Source organism: Vombatus ursinus, unplaced genomic scaffold (genome assembly GCF_900497805.2).
Source record: "Vombatus ursinus unplaced genomic scaffold, bare-nosed wombat genome assembly UNPS02014841.1, whole genome shotgun sequence".
NCBI lineage: Eukaryota > Metazoa > Chordata > Mammalia > Diprotodontia > Vombatidae > Vombatus > Vombatus ursinus.
In genome coordinates this window covers 8525924-8553173 of record NW_020954619.1, presented here as the reverse complement: position 1 = coordinate 8553173, position 27250 = coordinate 8525924, and the positions used below count along the sequence as shown (strand labels likewise).

At 40.2% G+C, this 27250-nt stretch overlaps 1 protein-coding gene across 3 annotated transcripts in view; it reads right to left on the bottom strand.

Moving 5' to 3' along the window:
* KIF16B (kinesin family member 16B) overlaps positions 1 to 27250 on the bottom strand; it is a 370094-nt gene that overhangs the window by 183246 nt on the left and 159598 nt on the right. For all 3 annotated transcript variants that reach the window (XM_027840333.1, XM_027840334.1, XM_027840332.1), the window contains exons 13-15: positions 21880 to 21999; positions 10018 to 10069; positions 7891 to 8028 (exon numbers count right to left, since the gene is read on the bottom strand). In XM_027840333.1, coding sequence (XP_027696134.1) covers positions 7891 to 8028; positions 10018 to 10069; positions 21880 to 21999 — 310 coding nt within the window. The remainder of the gene's footprint in view (positions 1 to 7890; positions 8029 to 10017; positions 10070 to 21879; positions 22000 to 27250) is intronic.

Genomic DNA, 27250 nt, shown 5'->3' with positions numbered 1-27250 from the left:
TCCTCTGCCCCCTTCTGCTCCCCCTTCTTATCATACTCTTCCCCCTTTTCCGCCTGTTGATACTCCCTTGACCTCGCTCCCCTCTCAGATTCAGTCCCTCCGACAGACGTTGATGTTTAAGAAAGAGAAAGCACAGCTGCTTAAGGAACTACGGCTCCTTGATTTGGAACTAGCTTATTGCATCCCTGGCCCGGCTGTTGCTCTCACTACCCCTACAGTAACCTCCAAACCCAAATCCGAATCCCCTGTTTTGGCCCCCCTCCCTTCCCCTAAAGATGCACGGTCTTTACTCCCTAAGAAAAGGAGTCTTTTCTCTTCCTCCCCCCCTTTTCCTTTTCCCATTATTGAGGACAAAACTGCATCAAGTGACACTGACGAGGAGGGAGAGGAGGCTGCCCCCCCGGCAATATAGATGCCTCGGGTATAAGACGCTAAAAACACTAAAAGAGGCAGTCTCTCATTATGGCCCTGTTGCCCCATTCACCCTCTCCATCCTTGATGCCCTTGATCATTTATGGCTCACTTCTCATGATTGGCTTCAGCTTGCCCGCGCCACCCTGAGTGGAGGAAATTTTGTGCTTTGGAAATCTGAATTTAAAGAATTATGTAAGGAAGCGGCCCGCCGTAATCGTGAGGCCGGAGGGGAAAGTGCGGAATGGACTTATGAAATGCTTGCTGGCCTTCCTCCTTTTAATACTAATGAGGCCCAATCTAAGTTTGCTTCCGGAATTTTTGCTCAAATTCAGGCTGCTGCACGAAAGGCGTGGCGGCTGTTACCTCCTAAAGGACCCGCCACGAGCTCTATCGCCTCCATCCGCCAGAAGCCTGAGGAGCCTTACGCTGATTTTGTTAGTCGTCTAACTGAAGCCGCGGAAAGACTGTTGGGGCCATCTGAGGGCAACAGTGATTTTGTCAAGCAGCTTGCTTTTGAAAATGCCAATTCTGCCTGTCAGGCCGCCATTCGCCCGCAAAAACGTCAGGGGTCTCTTTCTGATTATATCCGCCTCTGTCAGGATATTGGCTCCAGTCGCCAAATTGGCGCCGCTATAGGTGCCGCGTTACAGGATGCCTTTGCTGGGGCTGTTGCTGCTGCCCCCCCCAACGCCTCTCCTAAATGTTTTAATTGCGGCACTCCTGGTCATTTTGCTAGAAATTGCCCAAACACCAAGCAAGGCCGTGTTGGTCACCCTGGCCTCTGTCCCCGATGTAAGAAGGGTCGTCACTGGGCCTCTCAGTGCCGCTCTAAAACTTCCGCTGAGGGCCTCCCCTTGTCGCAGCAGGGAAACTTCCTCCGGGGCCAGCCCCAGGCCCCTTTCATCCCCTCACAGGCCGGCCCTGGGGCCGCTCGGCTGGCTGTGTCTCAATCTTTGATCTCTCCCGAGCAACCCCTGGCAGCACCGGACTGGACCTCCATTCCTCCTCCACCACAGTATTAAGTGCAGACCAGGGACCTCAGGTCCTTGGTACTGGGGTATTCGGTCCCTGCCCTCCGGGGCTCTTTGCCCTTCTCCTTGGGAGAGCCTCCTCTACGATCTCTGACCTTTTTGTACATCCAGGAGTAATTGATAATGACTATACTGGTGAGATCAAGGTGATAGTTTCTACCGCCTCTGTTGTTCCAAAAACCATTCCGGCGGGTACGCGCCTGGCGCAGCTTCTTTTGCTTCCTCTTGATAATTCCGTGGGTTCTTCCCAGAGGCCTTCCCCTCGTGGCCCGCGCGGCTTCGGCTCCTCTGATGCCTTTTGGGTTCAGCCTGTTCTCTCCCAAAAGCCCCTGCTTCTCCTAAAGATTGAGGGCAAACAGTTTGAAGGGATTGTGGATACTGGTGCTGATGCCACCGTTCTTAGGAAGGAGTCCTGGCCTGCTTCCTGGCCTTTAGTTTCTGCCCTTACTAACCTTAAAGGCATAGGCCAGGCAGTAGATCCTGAGCAGAGTGCCAAATTTTTGACCTGGTCAGATGCTGAGAATAACACTGGTCTTGTGAAACCTTATGTTATTCCTGGCCTTCCCTTTAACCTCTGGGGCCGGGATATTCTCTCACAGATGGGAATGGTTATGTGCAGTCCGAGTGATCTTGTTACCTCCCAGATGCTGAGGCAGGGTTTCCTACCTGGCCAAGGTCTTGGAAAAAACTCACAGGGCATTCGTTCTCCCATTGAGGCCTCTCCTTGCCCTGAAAGATTAGGTCTGGGAAATTTATTCTGATGGCCGCTGATATTCCTGCACCCCACGCAGACCGTATCCTATGGAAGGATGACGTGCCCGTGTGGGTTGATCAGTGGCCACTTCCAAGGGAGAAGCTTGAGGCTGCCGAGGAGCTAGTGCGGGAGCAATTCCTCGCTGGCCAGATTGAATATAGCGATTCCCCTTGGAATACCCCTATTTTCGTTATCAAAAAGAAATCGGGAAAATGGAGGCTCTTGCAGGACCTTCGCGCTGTTAACCGAACCATGATCATCAAAGGCTCCCTTCAACCTGGTGTGCCCTCCCCTGTGGCAATCCCCAGCTCATTTTTTAAAATCATTATTGACCTTAAGGATGCCTTTTTCTCTATTCCTTTGCACCCTGCTGACCGTGCTCGTTTTGCTTTTATTTTGCCTTCTGTGAATTTTCAGAGCCCAGTGAAACGCTTTCAGTGGAAAGTGCTCCCCCAAGTAATGGCTAATAGCCTTACACTCTGCCAAAAGTTTGTGGCTGCGGCTATTCAACCCGCTCGTGATCGTTGGCCCTCCCTTTATATCCTCCACTATATGGACGATATATTAATCGCTAGCCCCGAGTCACAATCCCTCTCCCATTGCTTTGCTTTTCTCTCGCAAAACCTTGCTGAATGGGGTCTGCAGGTCTCCCCCGAGAAAATCCAAGTCATGGACCCTTATACATACCTCGGTTTTGAGCTCCGTGGTTCCCTAGTTAGGCCTTCTAACCTGAAATTGAGAACTAGTCATTTAAGAACTCTTAATGATTTCCAAAAGTTGTTAGGGGATGTTAATTGGACCCGCCCCTATCTCCGTCTTACTACAGGTGATTTGAAACCTCTGTTTGATATTTTAAGGGGGGACCCAGACCCCCGATCACCTAGACAGTTAACTCCTGAAGGCAAAAAGGCTTTAGACTTAATCACACAAGCCATTCAAGGCCAATTTGTGTCAGCCCTGGATTATTCCCTTCCATTCCTTTTTATTGTCTGTGCCACTTCACACACACCCACGGGAGTCTTTTGGCAGGTGGCCTCTCCCCTTCTCTGGGTTCATCTTCCCTCCTCCTCGTCCAAGGTTGTTGTTCCTTATTATAATCTAGTAGCAGAACTCATTATTCAAGCCCGAGATACCAGTGTTAAGATCTTTGGTCAGGAGCCTCACTCTATCATTCTACCTTATGCAAAGGCGGAGGTTGATTGGCTTTTTCGTACCTCTGACCTTTGGCCTATAGCGCTTTCCTCATTTCCCGGAAATATAGATAATCATTATCTTGCTCATAAAATGTTACATTTTATTTGCACACACCCCTTTGTCTTCCCTAAATTAACTTCTACGGAGCCTTTAGTAGGGGCCCTTACAGTTTTTACTGATGGCTCCTCATCTGGGACCGCTGCATATTCATGCAATGGCTTGGCTACCCCTCTGTCCACACCCTATCGCTCTGCCCAGTTAGCGGAATTGTTTGCTGTTTCTGTAGTCCTCCGAACTTTTCCTTCCACTCCTTTGAACATTTATACAGATAGTGCATATGTGGCCCACTCTGTCCCCTTATTAGAAACAGCCTCCCATCTAAAACCTAAGTCCTCTGCAATTCAGCTATTTCTCTCAGTACAGTCTGCCATCCGTGCTAGGGCTGCCCCTTTTTTTCTTGGCCATCTGCGGGCACATTCAGGTCTCCCTGGTCCCTTGTCAGAGGGTAATGACCTCGCTGACCACGCCACCTGTATGCCTATTTCAGCTTTTTATCTGTCCCCTGTGGATAGGGCCACTCATGCCCACTCCCTTCATCATCTTAATTCTACCACCCTTAGCCTTTTGTTCAAAATCACTCGTGAACAAGCTCGACAGATTGTTAAGCAATGTTCCTCATGTGTGACCCTTCTCCCCACCCCCAATTTAGGAGTGAACCCCCGTGGCTTAATTCCTAACGCCCTATGGCAAATGGATGTGACTCATGTTTCTGATTTTGGTCATTTAAAATATATGCATGTCTCCATCGATACTCACAGCAGCTTTCTCTCTGCCACATTGCAGAGCGGTGAGGCCTGCCGCCACGTGATAGCTCATGTCCTCTCTTGCCTCACTGTTATGGGCAAGCCCGAGTCTATTAAAACTGATAATGGCCCTGGTTATGCTGGCACAGCTTTTCGCTCCTTCTGTGCCACCCTTGGTATCTCTCATGTCACGGGCATTCCTTATAATCCTCAAGGGCAAGGTATTGTGGAACGGGCCCATCAAACCTTAAAAAACACTATTACCAAACTTCGAAGAGGGGCATTCTACCCGGTCAAAGGATCCCCTCAGAACCTGGTCAGCCATGCTCTTTTCATATTAAATTTTCTTCAGTTGGATGATACTGGCAAATCAGCGGCTGATAGGTTTTGGTACCCCGAATCCCAGCACAATTATGCCAAAGTACTGTGGAAAGATCCCTTTACTAACCAGTGGCAGGGTCCCGACCCTGTTCTTATTTGGGGTCGGGGTTCGGTCTGCATATATATTAAAGAAAAACAATCTGCTCGCTGGCTTCCTGAGAGGCTTGTAAAGCAAGTTGATTCCTGTGAAATGGCTTCTCTGCCTCCAGTTAACCTTCCTTCCAGGGAGGACAAACCTCTCTGAGAAATATTTCTTTTCTTTATCTACAGGAAATGCTTGGAAAACGATCACCCCTACGCTGGTACCTCCTGGCTGTCCTGAGGGTCTGCCTTGCTGGTTTTGATGCCCCGGCTGGCAACGATCTCCTCACCTCCCTTTTAGGATTCAACCGATCCCTTTGAATCAGTCACTCTTTGTAGCCCCCTGCTTTGAGGGTACCACTCCCAATGCCTCTGTCTCCATTGATGTGGGTTTTCTCCCTCATGTGAATTATTCCTCTGTCCTTTGTACTAGCAGTTTCTGTGTCCCCCTCTAGGCCATGTTTTTCTCTGCGGAGGGAATATGGCGTTCCCAGCGTTGCCCGTAAATTGGACTGGTTATTGCTCCATTGCCTCCGTTCTACCTGAGATGGATATTGTTCTGGGGAACGAGCCTGTTCCGGTTCCCAGCCTCGACTTTATGGCTGGAAGACATAAAAGGGCCGTATTTGCTATTCCCTTGCTTGTTGGCTTGGGCATTACGGGAGCCCTTGCGACAGGGTCTGGGGGCTTGGGAGTCTCCATACACTCCTATAATAAACTCTCTGCACAGCTCATTGATGATATCCAAACCTTATCAGGAACTATTAGTGATCTCCAGGACCAGATCGACTCTCTAGCCGAGGTGGTCTTGCAGAACAGAAGGGGATTGGATCTCTTGACAGCCGAACAAGGGGGTATATGCTTGGCCTTACAGGAGAAATGTTGCTTCTATGCTAATAAGTCCGGTGTAGTCCGGGACAAGATAAAGAAATTACAGGATGATCTGGTCAAGCGTCGGAGAGAACTGTTTGAAAATCCTTTTTTAAGTAATCTTCATGGCTTTCTTCCTTATATTTTACCTCTTGTAGGGCCTATGTTTGTGTTTTTATTAGCTCTAACCTTCGGTCCTTGGGTGTTCCGGAAGATCACCTCCTATGTCAAACAACAGCTGGACAAGGCCTTGTCCAAACCTATTCAGGTCCATTATTGTCGGCTGGATACTGGCAACCCTGATCTTTATACCGACATTGGCCGGTCCCAAGGATTAGTCTGAGCGCTGGTTTGGTTAGCCAATGACGGGTAAGATCCCCCTGAGGGGAGTCTGACCTAAGCCAGGGGCATTGCCTTGCATATTGCCCCCATGACGGGCAACAGTCTCCCACTCCTCGGGACAACCTAAGACAGGCACAAACCCCTCTGCTAAACCTTCCCTCTTAAGGAAAGAAAAGGGGGACATGTAAGGGACCACAGGCCCAGTATGACCTCTGGAAAATTACTAGGTTGCAGTTGTCAAGGCCTCCTTGTGATAAGAACAAATTACTACCTCTTCCTGGAATATCCCTATACCTTTGGTGGTCCTTGTGATAAGAACAAATTACGGACAAAGCTGTACCTCTTCCTGGAATACCCCGCCCGTATACCGGTGGTGGAACTCCCCCACTCCCTCTTACGGTGTGTATAACTACCCTGAGCTTGCCTTCAATAAACGAGACTCGATCAGAAAGCCTGTCTTGTCTCCATTTCCCGTGTCCCCTGCTCCCCTCCTTCTTTTACAGGTCCGGACGTCTGTTGATGTCCCGCGGGACGGGACAACTTTTTTAAAAAATACATATACATGGTCACTTTGAATTCACTGATGCAATAAGGGTTAACATTAAATTCAGCAATCATTTATTAGGTTAATACTACATGTAAAACACCATAGACAACACTGGGAGTATGAAAATAAAAACAGAATAATATCAGCCTTCAAGATTCTTACATTAAACAGAAAGTAGGCCAAAATTACACAGACAAGTAAATATAAGGAGATTCAGGAAGGATTAACAACTGGAGGAGGGGATGGAATCCTATACATAGTGCTACTTGAGTTAAGTCTTGAAGGAAGCTAGAGATTCTAAGAGGTAGCCACGGGGAGATAATAGATCACAGGGGAGCAGCCTGTGGAAAGGTGGGACATGGAATGCCAATCTCTAGAAACATCAAGTAAGCCAGTTTTGCTAGAACATCAAGAATGTGAAGAAGAAATAACTCTGGAAGCCAGATTGTGGAAGGCTTTAAATGACAGGTTGAAGGAGTTTGTAATTCATCCTTGAGGCAATAATAAGGAGTCACTGAAGAGTTCTGAGCAGGAGTGATCTGGCCTGACCCAGAACTTGAGAATATTTATTTGGCAGCTATGTAGAAAATGGATTGCAGGGAGGAAAGACTGAAAGCAGGTGGACCAGTCAAGAGGTCATTGCAGCCATCAAGGCAAGAGGTGATGAGTGCCTGAACTGGCAGCAGCCTGGTGACGGAAGACATGGAGATGGATGCGAGAGACATTGTGCAGGCAGAATGAACAAAACTTTGGATGGTTTTGATAACGGCAGGGAGAAGCCGAAAGAGAAGAGAAAGTAGAAAATGAGTCAATGTTTGAAACACGAATGACTTGAAGACTGGTGGTGCTCTCAGCAGAAATAGAAAAATACAGAGATGGGGTACAAGGGGAAAGGGTGAGGATGAGTTCTGTTCTAGACATTTGTTGTTCAGTTATGCCTAATTCTTCATGACCTCATTTGGGGTTTTCTTGGTAAAGGTGATGGAGTAGTCTGCTACCTCCTTCTCCACATAATTTTACACATGAAGAAATGGAGGCAATCAGGGTTAAGTAACTTGCCCAAGGTCACATAGCTAGTAAGTGTCTGAGGCTGGATTTGAACTCAGAAAAAGGATTCTTCCTGACTCCAGGCCAGGCACTCTATCCACTGAGCCATTTTCTAGTTGTTCATGGACATGCTCAGTATTAAATAGGAGGAAATCCTAACTCAAAGAAACTCAAGAAACTCAAGAAAAAAAAAAGATTTAAAAAAAAAAACGTTCTATTATATTCCCACAAAACCAGTTAACAAATTTAAGATAAAATTTCATTGCCTAATTACATTCTTATCCATAGATAACATATGATACAACAATAAATATTACTGTTTATTATTAATAAGAATAAACACTATTATTTATTACTCTATTTTTTACAATACACATAATAATAAAACATTACTAGGCACTAGGGAAAAGGTCCTCAGCCAAATACCTTGATTCAGGTGTGTAGCTTCTAGGATCTGAATCCCATTCACAGAGCATTGAGATCCATTCAGTGGTATTAAAGTCACTGTTCCATTGACATTTTCAAAGACACAGTGCTCACTTTCCAAATCCAGGCCGTGAAGAACTGTATTGTGAAACAAATCAACAAATAATGAGGAAGATGTTTTCTTTTATACCAGCTCTTCTCTTCTGTCCCTCCTGTATGGATTTACAATATTTTCTTTGATCTTAAAAATCCCTTTGAGCTCTACAAATGTGTTCTATAAAATGGAAGCCGGGAGTATGGTACAAAATGCAGGGGCCTGGGAAGCATGAGACCCAGATTCAAATCCTAACTTTGCTCCTAACTAGCTGTGTTACTCTGGGTCCATCCCTTCACCCCTCTGGGCTCCAGTTTCATAATCTGCACAAAATGGGAATGGATTATAGATTAATCTTTAAGGTGCCACCCAGATTTATGATTCTAGACTATATAAAACTTTAATTAAAGGACATTCAAAGTATTATGTTACCAGTACCTACGAATTTTGTAACACACTTCAGAATATAGAAGATAGCTGCAGATAATTGTATAAAATAAGTGTGGGAATTACATATTTAGGAAAATAATCTTTTTTAAAATGATTATTTTTAATTTTCTGAGCTAAAATAGTGCTATACTTGTTTTTTTTTCCTACCATACTTTTTGTCATTTTGATGATTTTTCATTGCCATATAAAGCGACAGGAAAGCCCGTGAATTAACTACTAAACTGGAGGCAAGAGGAGAGCGATGCAGCCAAAAGAGCAACCCCACTTTCTATATCTCAAAAGCAGGATCCCAGGGGTAGTTCGCAGTTATGCTTAGGATGTTCAAGGAATGATACGGCACTATTCCAAAAAACCCAAAGAAAAGTGGACTGAAGCCACATTCAAGGGTCACAGTCTGTAGCACTTGTGAAAGAACTTTCTTCTTGGGAATGATCCAGAAAAGATGGGAATGCTAAGGGTTCTGGAGAACTGGGGAAAATAAATGCCTGCTGATTAGCCTTATGATATAATAAATCTGGCAGACTCATCTATCAAAAATCAAAAAGGATGGCATCATTTTTGTGGAAGTTACAGACAATTTCTTAAGATCCTCCACTGAAGCCTTCCTTTCACATTTTATTGTGATGCGGATCTGAACCTAAGTTCTATAACTATACCAGTGGAACACCAGTTCAGAATCGATATTATATGCTAGAAAAGCTCTGCTGATAGGCTTAGCAATGGATAGTTTCTGTGGTCCAAGATTATCCAAGTCAAATCTAACAAGGTTCATCACTTGAGGGTAGATGACTAGGTCTGGTCTGTTGTTGTTTTGAAACTGTTCTATCACAAAGACCAAGACAAAATTGGTTGTGATCTGCACTAGTATAGTCAAAACACAGATTCTTTTTCTTTTTTTTTTCTTGGGAGGTGGGGTGGGGAGAAGAGGGATTACTGAAGTATGAAATAATTACTCTAGGCACTGGTGTTCACATCGTCTATATCTTTACTCTCAAGATGTCATGATTTAGCTTTGCCAGAACTGTTCGTAAAAATTGCAAATTATCAATAATATAAGGCAACTAGGTGGCACAGCAGATAGAGCACTGGGCCTGAAGTCAAGAAGACAAGAGTTCTAATCCCACTTCATTTACTTAGCTGTGTGACCTTAAGCAAGCCACTTAACCTCCATTTACCTGTTTCTTAAAATATAAAATGGTGATAATGATGGTACCTAACTCCCAGCATTGTTGTGTAAAACATTTAGCAGTGCCTGACACATAGTAAGTATGCTATGTAAATCCTAGCCATCATTATTGTTTTTATTGCTACAGCTGTAGTAATTGTTGTTCTCAGGGTAGTATCTTCCTGAGTACTTTCAAAAAAGTGGGTGGGTGTAAGTTTACTCATTTATTTTGAATTAGAACTGCTATGTTACAGCTTTAAGGCAGGTTTCAAAATAACAAAAATGTAAATATAGTTTAAAAAGCAGGCTATTTACTTATACCAACTCAAATTCAAATCAATCAACGAAAGCTCATTCATTGCTTACATGTTAAGTAATATAGCTAAAAGGAAAGAAAGATGTGCTATAGATTTCTTACCAATATCTTGTTCTGTTGAAGCATCTTCTCTGCCAACATAAGTTTGACCTTCCTGGGAAGAAAACACATATTCTTATCAGGAAAAAGAATACTAAGTTTTTTTGTTTGTTTGTTTTATTTTCTTTTGTTTTTTAATATCATCTTTTGTCTAAGGCAATGATTATTATCAACTTCGAGTGACATATATGGGCACAAATGTTACTGCCAGAAGGAACCCAGAAAGCTATATAAAAAATTACAGTCTTAACAAGTAAATGATATTTATAACAGGCAAAGGTGGTCTAAGTCTTAAGATATCCATGAAATTCAGGAACCAACTCAGATTTAAAAAAAAAAATGTCAGAGGAAGAAAGCAGAGGAAGACTTGTTCTGTCATTTTCAGTCATGTCTAACTCTTTGTGACCCCTTCTTGGGGTTTTCTTGGCAAAGATACTGAAGGATTTTACAGACGAGTAAACTGAGCAAACAGGGTTAAGTGACTTTGCCGGGTTCTCACAGACAGGAAGTATTTGAGGCCAGATTTGAACTGAGGAAGTTGAGTCTTCTGGACTCCAAGCCCTGCACTCTGTATCCTTTGGGAAAGACAACTTAGAATAAATACAATAGCCTATCATTAGCATATAAGAATAGTGTTGAGCTTAATGTTCCGAATGAAAGAAAAAACAAATAAACAAAATCAAGATAACTTCTTTTACATAGAAGAAAATTAATTAAAAGAAAACATAGGGTTTCTGCTGACCAATCAATCTACATTTGTCAAGCACCATCTATGTGCAAAGCAGATGGTGAATATGATAATAACTGGTAGCAGAGAGGAGGATGAGTTGATCACCTCTCATTTTGCTTGGTCTAACAAGGAGAAGGTAGTTTAGAATAGAATGAAGAGAATAAAAATGGCTGTTGAGGGTGTTGATACCCAAGATAAATAAAGAAATAAGAAAATCCTGCTCCCTAACAAGTTCAAGTTACACTGATGAACTATATACTTAGATACTGAAAAGAGCTGTCAGGTGAGATTATTGATCCCTGGCCCCCCATTACTGCAGCCAGCAATGATGATACTTGAAGAATCATAAAGAACTAGAAAGGGTACCATAGGATTGAGTAAGAATAGATGATGTAATGATTTAAAAAAAAAAAGGAAGAGAATAGAGTCTGAAAACTACAGCTTTACTTTGATTCATATTAATACTGTAGGATGTATTATTAAAGAGATAGTGAACTATAAAATAAAGCAATAATAATATCAAGTTAAGGTCATAACAGGCAAGTTTTATTTCGTATTTTGACATGCTTATAAACCTGGTTAATTAGTGGAATACTGTAAATATAGTTTGTCTGGATTTTAGCATAGCATTTTAGCAAAGTCTCCAAATGTAAATTTTTAAATGAATAGGTAGAGAGGTATAGGCTAGATCACATATAATTAGTGGATTCAAAATTGGTTGAATAGATGGACCAAAGGAAAAGTCATTCATGATTAGATGACAGCTTGGACAAAGTTCTTTGGGGACTGCCTCAGGGATCTATGGTTGTCCTTATGTTGTTTAATACTGTCATCAATAACTTTGGATTAAGCTAGAGATGGCATCCTTATGGAATTTTAAAATGTGATTCAATAAATATCATTAAGTATTAATCAAGATCAAGGCACTATGAGGTGATTTGGAAACAAAAACAAAAAACTAAAGATCTTACTCTCAAAAGACTTACTTTCTACTCAGATATAACAAATAGAGGAGTCAAGAAAGAGGAATTTCAAGAGGGAAGTGCTGGCAGGTGTGCTGAGCTCCGAAGGGAGACAGGGATTCTAAGAGGCCAAGACAAGAAAAGGGCCTGCTTACCAGGCACAGGGGCCATTTGAGTAAAGGCACAGGGTCAGGAAAGAGAATATTATGCAGGAGAAAAAGCTTTCTAGACCAGTTTAACTAAAACAAAGAATTAATGGTGGGAAATAATACAAAAGAAGCCCAGAAAGATAGGTGAGAATCAGTTTGTGGAGAGCTTTAAACATCTGGCTAAGAGCCAGAGTACTTTTCTGTTTGGATTTTAACCTTAGAAGTAAAAGGGAACCATTAAAGATAATTGAGAAAGGGATGACAATGCCATGTTTGTTTGACGAATAGAAATCTGGCAGCTAGATGAAGGATAAATTGTAGAGGCAATTCTAACCATCCAGGCAAAAGGCATTCAAGCCAGAAATGAGGGCGAGAGGTTCTAGGAGCAGAGAGGAGGAGATGGATGCAAAAGAGGCTGTGGAGTTACAACGGACAAAACCTGGCAACTTACTGAAAGATGGAACCAAGCTGGGAGGGATAATTACCAACCTGAATGACACTCAGAACTCAAAGATATCCTGATGGCCAATATCCAGTATTCTTGGGTGGAATCTAATCAGAGGGAATTTAATAGAATTCCTGGGAATCTTAGAGATGAAAAGTTTTCCACTGGAGTTCAATGGGGAAGGCCTGGCCAGGCAGAAGTGCTGCTGAAAAGATCTGAAGACTGTACACTACAAGCTTAATGAGTCCCCAGTGACATGGCCAGCAGAAAGCTACGGTGATCTGAGGCTACATTAAGAGGCATCGAATCCAGAAAGAAGGCAAACAGGGTCTCATCGTACTTGTACAAAATCAGCTGTGGACACCCCATTTTTAGAAAGCAATTGATGAGCTGGAAGATAAGAGAGAAGGGCAAACAGGATGGTGAAGGGCCTTGAGTTCTTACCATATGAAGGCTGGTTGGAGAAACCATGAATATTCAGCGTAAGAGAAGCCTTAGAAGGGAATATCAGAGATGTCTGCAAGTATTTGAGGGTTGGCCCTAAAGGTCAAGAGTAGAAGTAAAGATTGTATGTCACAGCTACCTGAGGCCTTTACTTCTGGCCCCCATGGCAGCAGAGGGATTGCTCTGAAGGGGCCACGTGTACAGGCAAAATCTCAGCCTTCAGGTGCCTGGTGTGCAATCAAGCAATCACCACCAAGCACGTATTAAGGGCTTACTATATGAGAGTTATTGTGTCAAGTGCAGGGGAAATTAAGGACAAGAAAAAGCATTTCTTGCCCTTAAGGAGCTTATGTCCTAATTGGGAGAAAACACACACACACAGACACACACACACACACACACACTTCTATTTATACATATGCATATAAAATACATAAAAAAATAAAGGCACCACCATACTTTCAAGTCACTCGGGTCTGCAACACTGGAGTCATCCCCAACTCTCCCCTCTTTTTCATCACCTAGACACAATATCTACTCAGTTGCTAGGTCTTCACAATTCTACCTCCACATCTTGCCTATCTGCCCCTTCTTTCTATTCACACAGCCTCTACCTGAGTTTGGACCTATCTCTTATCTTGACTAGAACAATTGTCTCCTAATTGGTTTCCTTCCCTGCCAAAATGACATTATTAAATCACAAATTACGGGAAATACATCTGGAAGGGACCTGGTGGGGAGGAGAAATACAAATCTAGTCCATTTGGCCCATTTTACAGATAAAGAAACTGAGGTCAAACATGGCTAAGTGACTTATCCAAGAGTACAGGGATAGTGAGTATTCAAAGTGGCATTTGGACCCAAGTCTTCTGACTCCAGTTTCAAAGTTCTTTCCACTTTACCATGTTGACTGCCAGTATCTGGCTATGTCATTCCATTACTCAAAAATCATCACTGTTCCCCAGTGCCTCTAAAGTAAAATACAAACTCCTCACCTGGCATTTAAAGCCCTCAACAACCTGGCTTCCCCTCGTTTCCTAGTTTCATTCTGTATCATTCCCTTCCTGCTTTCTCCGCTCTAGTCACATTGGTTTCTCTGCTTTTCTCCCCTCCTGCTTCATGGCCTCTGCACTAAATGGTCTCTCCCCCATCCCCATGTCTCCAATGCATTTCCTCCTCACCTCTACCTCTTAGAATCCCAAGCTTCCTTCAAAGCAAAGCAAAGACCAGGCGACACCTTTTACATGAGGCATATATAATCCTGGTCCCCCCATTATTAGGGTTTCTCCTCTCTCTTTGAATATATTTTATACTTACTTACATGTTATATTCCCCCAGCAGAATGGGGGAAGGTTTCATTCTTGCATATCTAGCACCTAATAAAATATTTTATGAATAGTCAGTTCTTAATGTTGACTTGAGTTTGCATTAGAAATTACAAATCAAATTTAGGCTTGAAGTAAGTCAAAGCTTCCTAGCAACTAGCGATATACAGAATTGGAATGAGTTGCTTCAAGAGGTGAAAGGTAGTCTCACCTAAGGTCTTCAAGCAAAGGTTGGCTGACAGTTTCTCAAATATATTGTAGATGGAAGTTTTGTACTAAATGGATACTAAGGTCTCTTCCAATTCTGAAACTCATATATTCAGAGCTTATTGAAGTATAGTTTGCAGGCAATCTCTGTATATCATCAGTGTTTATAACACGGTAGTATTCATGATTTGGGGTCTGGCCAAAGCTATTTATTTACTTCAATATTTTAATGGATCCATGAACTCATCAATATGGGGACTTCACATCTCATGTACATCTTCTCATCCTATATGATTTGTGTGCATGTTATTTTATGGATATTTCACAGAAAATCCAACCAATTTAATAGAGACCTTCTTCTAGACCTTTTCACATTTCGTGGGCACTAGTGTGCACAATGAGTAGGGGTCAAAACTGGTTAAGCACTGGAGCAGAGAAGACCTGAGATAAAAGCTAGTCCAGGCATATAAGGAAGAAGGCTGCAGAATTTATTTACATAGGTAGTTACATGTAAAAATGTGTTATTTTACCATGTCACGCTAAGGGCATAAGGAGAGATCAGACAGGGAGAGAAATGGGGTCATTTATCTCAGAAACTGACACAGGAGATAAACAAGATAGCTGGAAAGGACAAATAGCTACTAGAGAGAGCACAAGAATGCAATTTCATTTAATCCAAAATGAACTAAGAACGAACCAAGAATAACTCAAAGTCACGATTTATAGGTTCAGTAAGTAGGACAGTTGCCATTGTAACAAAGCTTTGACTCAGACTGGGCATGTGCAAGACTATGCAAGTTTCAATTAAGAACAATTAAGACAAAATATCCACAAAGGATGTCTGAATGACTTCCTTCAATTCCTAGAGCTTAAATTTCACCTTCTACAAGAAGCTTTTCCCAATACCTTTTAATTGTACTGTCTTCTTTCTATTGATTATTTCCTATTTATAGTATATATAGCCTATTTGTACAGTTATTTGCATCTTGTCTCCCCCATTAGATTGTGTGTTTCTCCAGAACAAGGACTGATTTTTATCTTTCTTTGTAGATCTAGTACTTAGCACAGTGCCTAGCACATAGCAGGTGCTATGACTGAATAGCATATGAGAGGAACAAGAAAGCAGAGTTATGTCTTCAAATGCCGTGGGATAGGAGGAGAATGGGAGATGGCTTAAAAATAACAATAATAATAGCTAGCATATATATAGTGCTTTAACAATTGTCAAGCATTTACGTATGGTATCTCATCTGATATGATTATATACAGGACACAGGGCAAGGGATTTGGATGCAAGCTATGCATGGACACAGATAAGCCTATTCCAAATAGCTTTAGCTAGTGTTATAGATACTCAATAAAGTACTAAGGTTTGTTTGTTTGTTTAGAACAGTTTGTTCTAGTTTACTGTCCATGACTTCAGAAGCCACAACATGAAATTGGGTTTAGAAGGTAATACACTGGAGCACTGTAATTACACATTTCTTAAAGAATATCTTTTACAGTACTTCTTGAGCATAGGATACGATGGGAAATGTATCTGATGTGTATCCATCCACACATATCTCCATTGCCCTTAACATCACCTCCAATTCTGTTTCCTTGGAAATTACACAAATAGTGGAGCATTTCTATTAAAGAGATGGCTCTTTGCACCAGTGTACAGACTGGGATTATTAATAGCCTCTGCCCTTTCCCAAATACAATCTAGTGTACTTTTCTTCCTCCTATTCAATTCTGGGCACATCTAATTATTTGTCATGACTACACACCAAATACCGGATGTCCCAAAAATGTTAGTGCTTTAGTAGCCATCTTAAGCTACTTTTTTTTTGGGACAGGGGGGATTCTGGGAAGATGGTAGAATAAGGCAGGAAATTATGTGGCTCTTTTAAATTCTCCCATTAAAAAAAAATTAACACCTTAAAGTGAACTTTGAAAGGCAGAAATAATTAAAAGTTGTGGTAAAACCAAGTTGTGGGAGGATGTAAGGAAGCACCCAATGTGGCAGGGCACTGATTTGGCCAGACTGAAGTGCAAATACCTCCAGGCAGAGCAGATACAGCAAATCAACAAACAATAAGCCCTGAAGGCAGCTACATTGGGTAGCAACCTCAGCTTCGGGTGTGCTGACCAGACTCGGTCAGAGGCTGTGGCTCGTTGTGCCCTCAGACCTGGCTAATTGTGGGCACTCAAGGAGTTCCTGGTTTTGGTTCGGGGCAGAGGGTGAGCTAAAGTTGCAGCTGTGAGAGGGACCACAGGGAACAAGAGCATTTGCAATGACAAAGATCTCTGGTCATGGCTCAGGGGCAAAGAGGAATGCTTGAAGTCAATCCCCTAAATAGAGCCCAGGAAACAAGCTAATAAAAACAAAAACAAAAACAAAAACAAAACAAAACAAAAAAACCAAACCTGAAGCCTGAGATATTATCCCCTCTATCTCAGGACCAGAGCCTGACTTTAACACAAAGTTAAAAGACAAGCAATAAGCCGCTAAGAAAAATAATAATAATGAGTAGCAAAAGAGAAAGAACCCAACCATAGAGAGCTACTATGATGACAGTGAAGATCTGGATTCAAACTCAGAAGATAGAAGCAACTATTTTAACTTCGCTACCTCAAAAACATAAAGCAAAATGGTCACAAGCTCAAAAAGAGTTTTTGGAAGAGGTTAAAAAGGACTTTAAAAACTAAATAAGAGAGATTGAAAAAAAAATTAGAAAGAATAAGAGTAATGCAAGAAAATCAAGAAAATTATAAAAAGAAAGTCAACCACTTGGAAAAAGAGACCCGAAAACTTACAGAAGAAAATAATTCCTTAAAAATTAGAATTGGGGAGGGAGAAGCTAACGACTTCATAAAACACCAAGAAATAATAAAACAAAATGAAAAACAATAAAAAACATAGAAGAGAATGTGAAACATCTCATTAGAAAAACAACTGGCCTAGAGAACAAATTGAGGAGAGACAATATAAGAATTGTTGGACTACCTGAAAGTTATAGATACTATACTTGAAGAGATTAAGGAAAATTGCCCTGAAGTTTTAGAACAAGAGGGTAAATTAGAAATAGAAAAAATCCACCAATTACCACCTGAAAGAGATGTCAAGATGAAAACTCAAAGGAACATCACAGCTAAGTTTTGAAGCTCCCAAAGTCAAGTAGAAAATACTATAAGCAACTAGAAAAAAAAAATTTAATACTGTGGAGCTACAGTCAGGATAACACAAGATTTAGCAGCTTCTGCATTAAAAGACCAAAGGCCATGGAACAATATATTCTGCAGAGCAAAAGAGCTGGGCTTGCAACCAAGAATAATTTACCCAGCAAAGCTGTGTGCTATCCTGAATGGGGAAAAAATGGGTATTTAATGAACTAAATGACTTTTAGATACTTGTGAAGAGAAGACCAGAACTTAATGGAAAATTTGACCTACCAGACTCAAGAGAAACATAAGAAAGTAAACATTAAAGACCAATTATAAAAGGTTTAATAAGGTTAAAATCTTTACTTCTTACATGTGAAAATGTTATCTGTAACTCCCAAGAATGTTATCATTACTTGAATAGTTTGAAAGAGCATACATAAATAGAAGGCTTGAGGTTGAGTTGGGTATGATGGGACGATCCTAAAAAATAAAATTTCGTAGGGAGGGGTAAAATGGAGCAATTATCTCATACAAACAAGGCATGAATGGAGGAGCTGCTACAGTGTAGGCTGGAAAGCTGGAGGGCTGGAAGTGCTTGAACTTCTCATCAGAACTAGGTAAAAGAGGGAATAACATATACATCCAAAAGGGTATAAAACTTTTCTTAACTTACAGAAAAATAGGAGGGCAAGGAAACAGGATAAGGGAGAGACTCTTAGAAGGGTGTGCAAATCAAGAAATAGGAGGGTAAGGGGAATGGCTAAACAAGTTGTGGTATATGATTATGATGGAATACTACTGTGCTGTAAGAAATGATGAGTTGGTTGATTTTAGAAAAACATGGAAAGACTTAAACGTGAAATAATCAAAAATGAAGTGAGCAGAACCAAGAGAATGTTGTATATGGTAATAGCAATATTGTTCAAAGAATAATTGTCCATTATTCTGAGTATTATAAATACTCAAACAAGCTATAAAGGACCTATGAAGATGCTATCTACTTCCAGATAAAGAACTGATAAATAGAAGTATGCATAATATAGTTTTATATATATTTACAAATTTGTGTCAAATGATGGCTTTCTCTAGCACAGGGGAAGGAAAGAGGGAGACAGTTTGAAATTTAAAATGTAACCAAAAAAATAAATCAAATTAAATTTTTGAAAAGAGATTATGAAAAGGGAGAAAAAAGACTTTTGGGACATGCTGTATATGTGGTCTGTCTCAACAGATTAGTCCAGTGCCTGGCACATTCACTAAAAGATGCTTTACAGTTTGGTTGACTGAATGATTGTTCATACCAATCCATGTCAATAGTCTGGACAATAGGTATTTTTTTAAATCTCTTTTCATTTTTCCTAGGTGATATATTAGGTTGATCATTTCTGAATAATTTTTGGATCTCAGTAAGGACAACCTTTAGTGCCTTAGGGCTTGTTGCAATTAGCATAATTCATCTAAAAACAGGAACACTTGGTGGAGCTTATCATCTATGCAGCCTTCTTCCATTGTGCAGGACGTGTTCCATTATAGTGACAAACACCTTTGGAAAACATGTCTCCTTGTTTCATACCCTGCTGGATGTTAATAATCAGGACTGTTGAGACACTTATCTCCATCCTTGCACTTATCAAGGAATTTTGTATGACCTCAATACACGCATGAAAGGTGTGTCAAAGGACATTTTGGAGGCTGTTTCCTCTTCTGAATCAAAAATTTGTGTGTGTTTATACATGTATAATCAACAATATTATATTCTCTGTACCTTCAATCAAAAACAGACTATAAAGATGTAGTCATCAGCTGCAGAGAATCATTGCAAAAGCTCCCTGCCATCTGATGGCTATATGTATTTTCTGTATCTATCTGGGAATTCCTAGGAGCCTTCTGTATGTTATGCACATTTTTGTAGGAAATAAAGGCTGTCCTGCATCTAAAAAACAAAAAACTTGCCGAGCCCTTCTCCTATTTTTAATCAAGGATAACCCTGGTATGTACTCTCATAAGGGTTTTACACAGATAAGAAAGCAACATATGGATCAGTGGTTATTGATTTTATCTCAATTATCTTAATATAGTCCATGAATTTTTCTATTCTTATAATATTTTGCTTCCCAAGATATCTTTAAATTAATTCCTCAGGGCTTTCAAAATTCTGTCACATGTAGCCATCAGAGTATACTTGATCTGGTCCAGCCATTCTTCCCAATTTTATCTTAGTAACTGTCATTTATATTTCATATGGCACATAAGATACTGTGGCATTAGGGCCTAAATGTTTCTTTAATGCTGCTTGCTGTTGAAAATGAATTACCATTGGTATGTAAATAAAGTTATTCTATATTATATCTGTTGATATATCTGGTAATTTCAACCACAACAGGGATGATATGCTCATATGAGTCTCTCTCTAAGCTTTCTGCAGACTTTGTTTCGTTCTCATTGTTTTTCACTGTTTCAAAAGCTCTATGTTTGTATTTGGTAACTCCACTAAATCCTCATTGTGGCCTTTATGTGATACTAGGTTTATAAAGGCTATGCTGGCTAAATCCAGTCATTAGCATATCTCCAGAAGACTTTCCATATAGACTTGAAGACAAAGTATATACATATCATCCAAAAGCCAGTCTAATTTAAGTTCACGAGGTCCAGAAGGTTTTCTACCAGTTAATTCCCCCCCCCCCCCCCGCAACAATAACTCATGGATACTCTCTCCACTATAGTGTAACCTAATGCCATCTTCTTTGGCAGAAAGCATAGCCATGCCAATAAAATTGTAGATCTTTTAAAAGTAACAAATTACTTAATAAAAAATGATATCTCATTGGTATACTGTTTTGGTAACCTTACTTCTCATTGGTAAAAGAAGCTCCAGTGAGGTGGCTGAAGAAGGATGATGAGGTCCACAAGAAAGCTATCCCTCTCTTCATTTTGAGCCAAGTTTCAGGAAAAAAAAATTTAAGATCATAGAGCCAGGACCAAAAATGTAGAGCTAGAAGTACCTCTGGAGGTCATCTAATCCAATCCATTCAATTGATTTTAGAGATAAGGAAACTGAAGTTCACTGAGAGTAAATGACTTGACGAAGGCCCCACAAATAATCAATATGTACTATTAGCAGACAGGGGCTTTGAAGGCAAGTCTTCTGACTCCAAATCCAGCCATCAGAATAAAGTCAAAGAAAAAATACATCCTAGTAGGAGATTCTAGTCTCTTAACTTCAATATTCTCAAATACTCAAATGGATCTGTGATTTCATTGATTCAGGAGTTCCCATCCATTCCTACCTATCTCATGCAACACGCATTCCTACTGTCTCCAAAATTCCCCACAGGGGCCATCTAATAACCTAGAGGCCTTTCTCACTTTCTCCTGAAATCAAGAGGGTATCAGGGGAACATTCTGGCTGCCCCTCTGCCTGCCATATAGCCAACCCATCTTTTCTTCTTGGCCTACAATTTCTTGATGACAAATTTTAAGACTCCTGTTACTCTTCAGAGTTCCTTGATGGTTCATCCTGTTCACACACATGCTATGCACCTTTTCATTGCCCTCTGTGTGATGCTTATCTTTAGTTTTTCAGAGACAGTGGTTTTTCCTCATCTCACTAGCACATAGCCAAACCAGAAAAATGTTAGTATTAAAAAGATGGGTCTCTGCTTTCATGTAAAACTTGGGGCATGTAAGAGTGTCCTACAATTTTCCAAAGGCAACCTAGCCTTCTTTTCTCCTTTTAAATTCTGGGCACAAATCACTGTCCATCTTTTATTGTCTTTCCAAGATATACAAACTGGTGAACAAGTTCTATAACCTCCTCTTCCAGGAGGCTCTGCAACTCTTGCAACTTAATGTAATCAACACAGAACCAAACAGGAGTGCATCTGAAGTCTCTCACTATTCCTAAGGGATCCTTCTTTGGCCTGGACTCTACACCAGATCATTACCATTATCACTATGAAGACTTTTAGCAAGTCAAACATTACTTCAATACACTGCAAGATGACCCAAGAACACAGGTGTTAGGTTGAATTCTAAGACTACCAGGAATTAAGGCTTTAAATGCAATTTAAACTAAATTTCAAAGTCTTACTTCAGGTGCTTACCACTTCTCTCAGTCTTCTTCCTCCTCTTCCCTCCCCCAGCTCTATCACCAAGCCCTTAAGTTATAGGATAATATATAAAATACGACCTCTCTCCACCCCATCCTAGACCTGACTGAAATATAACCTTAAAACTGGTCAAGCAAGGGGAAATTTGAAAACTATATAATTCCACTTTTATATTTCAATTATCTGAATTGATGATACACTGTACTTGGATTTTCACCATACAGCTTTTAATGACTGTCTTCATAGTCATAGACTATAACAATAAAATATGCTGAGAGAAAACAAAACACAATTACAATGTTCAATTGAAGCCATGTAAAGTGACTGATTAGATTTATTTCTACCTTCAAGTGATATAAGATTATTCCAGTACTCAGAAGGTCATCATCAATGCCAATCAGATGAGGCAGCTCAGAATCTAGAACAACTCCAATTCCTTCTTTCCTCAGGGCTAACGTTTGTTCCTAAAATGAGAAGGGAAAAAAAATTTTTTTTTAAAAAAGGTTAAATTTATTTGAAAGAAAAGTCAACTGAAAAAGAAAAGCCAACTGAAATGTTTAAAGGGAAAACTACATTCTTTAAATAGAATGTTTAAATGCCTCATGATTTACTTTTCATTAAAAACCAGGAAAGCATGGTGAAAGTGTGGTTATAAATTTCAATTAGAAACCCCATTGCATGCTGGAATTATTCATGATATTTATTTTCACATTCAACTGTAGCAGATAAAATCTACTAAACTTCCAGAGCTACCTTATGTCTAAATCTTTCAAGGCCTAGATTAAATGCTATTTCCTCAACTAAACTTAGAATACACCAGATAAAAGTGATGTCTCCCATCCCAGAAGGGAATTGACACAGCAAGGTCACATGTCTGTCAGACCATGAACCTAAGTCTTCTGATTCTACTTCCAGGGTGTTTTCCACTCCACTCTCTTTTTAGCACAAGGCCTTTCATACAGTTTATTCAATAAAACACTGCTGATTGATCACACATCAAAGACAAAATAAATATCACCTGTTTTTCTACCAGATAGTGCAGTAACAGTAAGGGAAATCAAACAAAGAAGGGCTTGGAAACCCTACTCTGCTGGCCAGAAAGGTGGGGGGGGGGGGCACAGGGCGAAGGGTATCATCAGATGAATGCTGTTTTCCACCAAACAGCGAAGAAGAAATGAAAAATGGGGCTTTTTCAGACATAAGTGGTTGCAGGATATGTAGAGCTCATAACAAAGATTGCAAAATGTAAGTATCAGCCTCTTTCAGACTTCTAAGAAGCTCCATTTGCACCACATAAAATATCTGTTTCAGACTCTGCTCAGTGTGAAAGAATTGTAAAGAAGCATTTTAGCCTTTTAGGAGGTAAGAATTGGTTCCTTAACCAACTTGAGTGGAGTATAGGGTTTAGGCCATCGGATAGGTATATTACACAGTCGAGAGATAGATATATAGATAGATATTACACACTCTAGAGCAGCACTTCTTAAACTGTGGGTCATGACGCCATATGAGGCTGCACACCTGAATGTGAGGGTCACGAAAAATTTGGCAACAGTAAAAGGTTTCTGAACACACAAGGACTAAAAAATTAATTCAAAATCAAACACATAATGAATCCAAGGTTTTTCCAGCAGTGCTTGCCAGACTTCACTGCAGCCTTGGTTCTGATCATACAACATGTGCACTTTGCACTGTGCATGCCGTCACACAATGCCAGCAAACGCTGCCAGAAACACCTCAGCTCAGATTCAAGACTATTGTATGTTATGAATTGCAGTGTTTTTACTGTACATACAAAGTTTTCTAATCTTACAGAAACATAATAATTTAATTAAGGAAAATAAAGCCATTTAATATTTTCCTACCATCATTCCTCAGCATGTATCAAATTACTATACCTTTGGATTGTACTGGGTTAGAATGTTTGATTTTTAAAATTGCTGTTATTGCCTTCTTTTCCAGAAAAATAAGTGTTTGCTTGCAGCAAATAAAGACAAAAGCCCTTTAATAATATTTCTCCACCATCATCACTGTATGTATATGTAAGTGTGAACATCAATTTTTTTAATTAAGCACAAACAAATGTAATTTCATGAACTAAAGCTAGTATTTACTTGAGAAATTATTAGCAACATTTATATTTTAGGACAAAAATATTTTTTGGTTATGGATAAGTGATTAAATTTAGACAGAAAAGGTAAAAATACTGATGACAATGCAGCAGAGTCTTTGCTACCAGGTTGGAATACACCTAAACTGACAAGAAAAAGAAAATATGTTGAATCATTTTTTCAATATGGGATTTACTCTAATAATGATGAAAGTGTGGAAAAACCTCTTTGCTTAATCTGTAATGAAGTTTTGGCTGCGGAGAGCATGAAATGAGCCAAACTAAAATGACATCTTAATATCAAGCATGCAGCATACTGCAATAAACCAAAGAAACATTTTGAACAACTTTTAAAATCTTCAAAGAAAAACAATGTTTTGAAAAATTTGTTACTGTCAACAAAAAGTATTTACTTGCAGCTTACAAAACTTGTGCAAAACCTAAAAAGCCCTACGTAATAGATCTCTTGTTCCCTGCTATTAAAATGTCAGAAATAGTTCAAGGGAAAAAGAATGGGGATAAAATTCATAAAATTCCTTTATTGAATGATACTATTTCCAAAAGAATTTCTGAAATAAGTAATGACCATTTCCAGCAGCTTATTACCAGGCTTAAGGGCAGCCCAAAGTTTGCGATTCAGTTAGATGAAACAACTGATATTTCTAACATGGCACAGTTGTTACTATATGTAAGATATGTTTTAAAGGAAGCTTACATGAGGAATTATTTTTTTGTTGCCCTCTGGAAGGGCACACAACAGAGGAAGATACACACACACACACACACACACATATCTTCAAGTTGTTGAATTTTTCACAAATCAAGGCTTACAGGGGAAAAATTGCATTGAAGTCTGTACAGACAGTGCGGAGGCAATGATGGGCTTGAACGCTGTATTGGTAGCAAAAGGTAAAGCTGGTGGCAATGAACTTATCACTTTTACTCACTGCATGATCCATCAGGAGGCACTTGTAGCCAAAAAAATATCACCAGAGTTAGATGTTGTGCTTCAAAATCATTAACTTCATTAAAAGTCATGTCCTTAACAATCATTTCTTTTCAAACCTTTGCAAAGACATGGACTCTGATGACAAAAGCTTATTACTCCATGCAGAGGTGAGGTGGCTCTCTGGAGGGCGAAGTTTAAACAGATTACTGAAGTTCAAAGATGAAGTTGTTATATTTCTGACTGAGCAGAAATCTGATTTTGTTAATTTTTTTCATAATGACTTGTGGCTTTCAAAACTGTGTTATTTGTCAGATTTTAAAAAACTTAATGATTTAAACATGTCACTTCAAGGAAAAAAACTGAAACCTATGTATGTTAAAAGATAAAATTGAAAGTTTTACTACAAAAGTTAACATATGGAAGAACAGGGTGGAAAATGGTTCTTTAGAAATGTTTACAGCTACAGAGGATTTTATAATTGAAAATAACCTTCCCAAAGATTTAATTGTAAGAGTTACAATTGATCATCTGAAGTGCCTGGAGACACAGCTTCAGAAATACTTCCCTTCAAATTGATTCTAAAAAACTAAGTTGGGCTCATAAACCATACTCAAATGAAATCAGAAACCTCAATCATCTACTATTAAAAGTTCAAGAAGAATTTGCCTAATTATCAAACAACAGGTTTAAAACTTGAGTTTCCTAAAAAATCATTAAATGAATTTTGGCTTGGAATTAGGACAGAATTTCCAACAATTTCTGAAATGGCCCTAAACATACTTCTGCCATTTTGTACTACATATTTATGTGAAGTGGCCTTCTTAGCACTGATGATTATAAAATCAAAATACCGATCAACTCTGAAAAAATATTGAAGATGCTCTAAGTCCTGCAGTATCAAATATTCTTTTTTTTAGTATCAAATATTCTGCCAAGATTTAATCCTTTATGTAAAAATAAACAAAAACATTCATCTCATTAGTATGCAAATTTGCTTTCATCTTTAATAAATGGTAAAATTACATGGATACCAAAGAACTATTTTATAATAAATTCCTTCATGATTTAATTTCAGTAAATGTTTGATTTGTACATCTATTTTATATACCTATATATCTGGGGTTGTATAAAATTTCTCAAGCGAAAAGGGGTTGTGAGTGGAAAAAGTTTAAGAAGCCCTGGTCTAGAGAATAACGAAAATGATCAGTTATGCACTTATCAGTGGTTATTATTGTTTTCAGTCCTATCCAACCCCTTTTTGGGGGTTTTCTTAACAAAGATACTAGGGTGGTTTGCCATTTCCTTCTCCAGTTCATTTTACAGAGGAGGAAACTGAGGCAAACAAGGTTAAATGACTTGTCCAGGGTCATACAGATAGTGTCTGAGTCAGGATTTGAACTCAGGTCCTCCTGACTCCAAGCCAGGCACTCTATCCAGGGCCTCACCTAGCTGACCCTTAGGCCTGTATAAACACAAACCAAAAAATTCTTTGAGAGTAGTTCTGGCCATCAAGTAGAGAGCCAGCGACAGAGGAAGAATCCAGATCAGAACAGGAAATCACTCTTCCAGAGCTGATCTGATCAGGCCCAGGGAATGACACGACCAGCAGACACCAGAAGGGAGTAACATGAGGTCACCCCAAGAATCACTCAGTCAATAAACATAAGCTTACTAAGTGCCAGGCACTGTGCTACATGTCAGAGATACAAAGAAAGGCAAAAGACAGGCCCTGCTCTCAAGGAGCTCGCAATCTAATAGAGGCAACAACATGTGAATGACAATGTACAAACAACACATATGGGGAAAACTGGAGGTAATCAACAGAGGGGAGGTAGGATAAATAAGGGAGGTTGGGAAAGGAGAGAGAAAAAACACTCAAGTGTGGTAGTACCAGCAATGTGAGCCATCATGTGTGTTCCCTATATGCCTGCCTCTCTGCTAGTGTGTTCTGGGTGTGGCCACTCTTTCTTCTGATGGGGTATACATTTACAGCAAAGTGCATGGCAGGTTCATAGGAGCAGTTTTGTTACTCACTTCCCACCTGGCTGCACTCATCTGGATGTGCCCCAGGAATCTCAGCATCCTACAAGATCACTTCACCTGGAACTCACCCCTCATCAGGGTCCCCTGTCCCTAGGGCCACAGCCTCTGACTGGAAAGGAGAGAGATGGAGAACTCCTCTCGGAATTTCCATTTAAGGAGGGAGCCCAGGCCAGCTATCACTTCATTTCCCACACAGCTGCCCTCTTCTAAATTTCATCATCATGCCCCGCCCTCACCCCCTTCAGCTTTTGTATGTGGTCTTACCCGAGTGAGCAACGTCAGGACAGGAATTGGAATATTCTTTTCTTTTTTTTTTTCGTTTTCACTTTTTTTTGGTATTCCCAAAAAAATTTGGTATTAGCGCAGTGCCTGGCATATTAGGCATGCTCATACTGTTATTTTAATAAATATGCTTACTTTGTGCTAACTCCAAAAACGGGCTTAAAAGTGAACACTACAGCGAGGACTCATGCTATGTTTAAGTAGAATGGCCTCCCTGGAGAGGTGGTGGGTTCCCCAATCTTGGAGGTCTTCCTATAGAGGATGCACAACCACTTATCAGGTATATTACAGTAGAGATTCTGATCATATGAGGGTTAGACTAAATACCTGC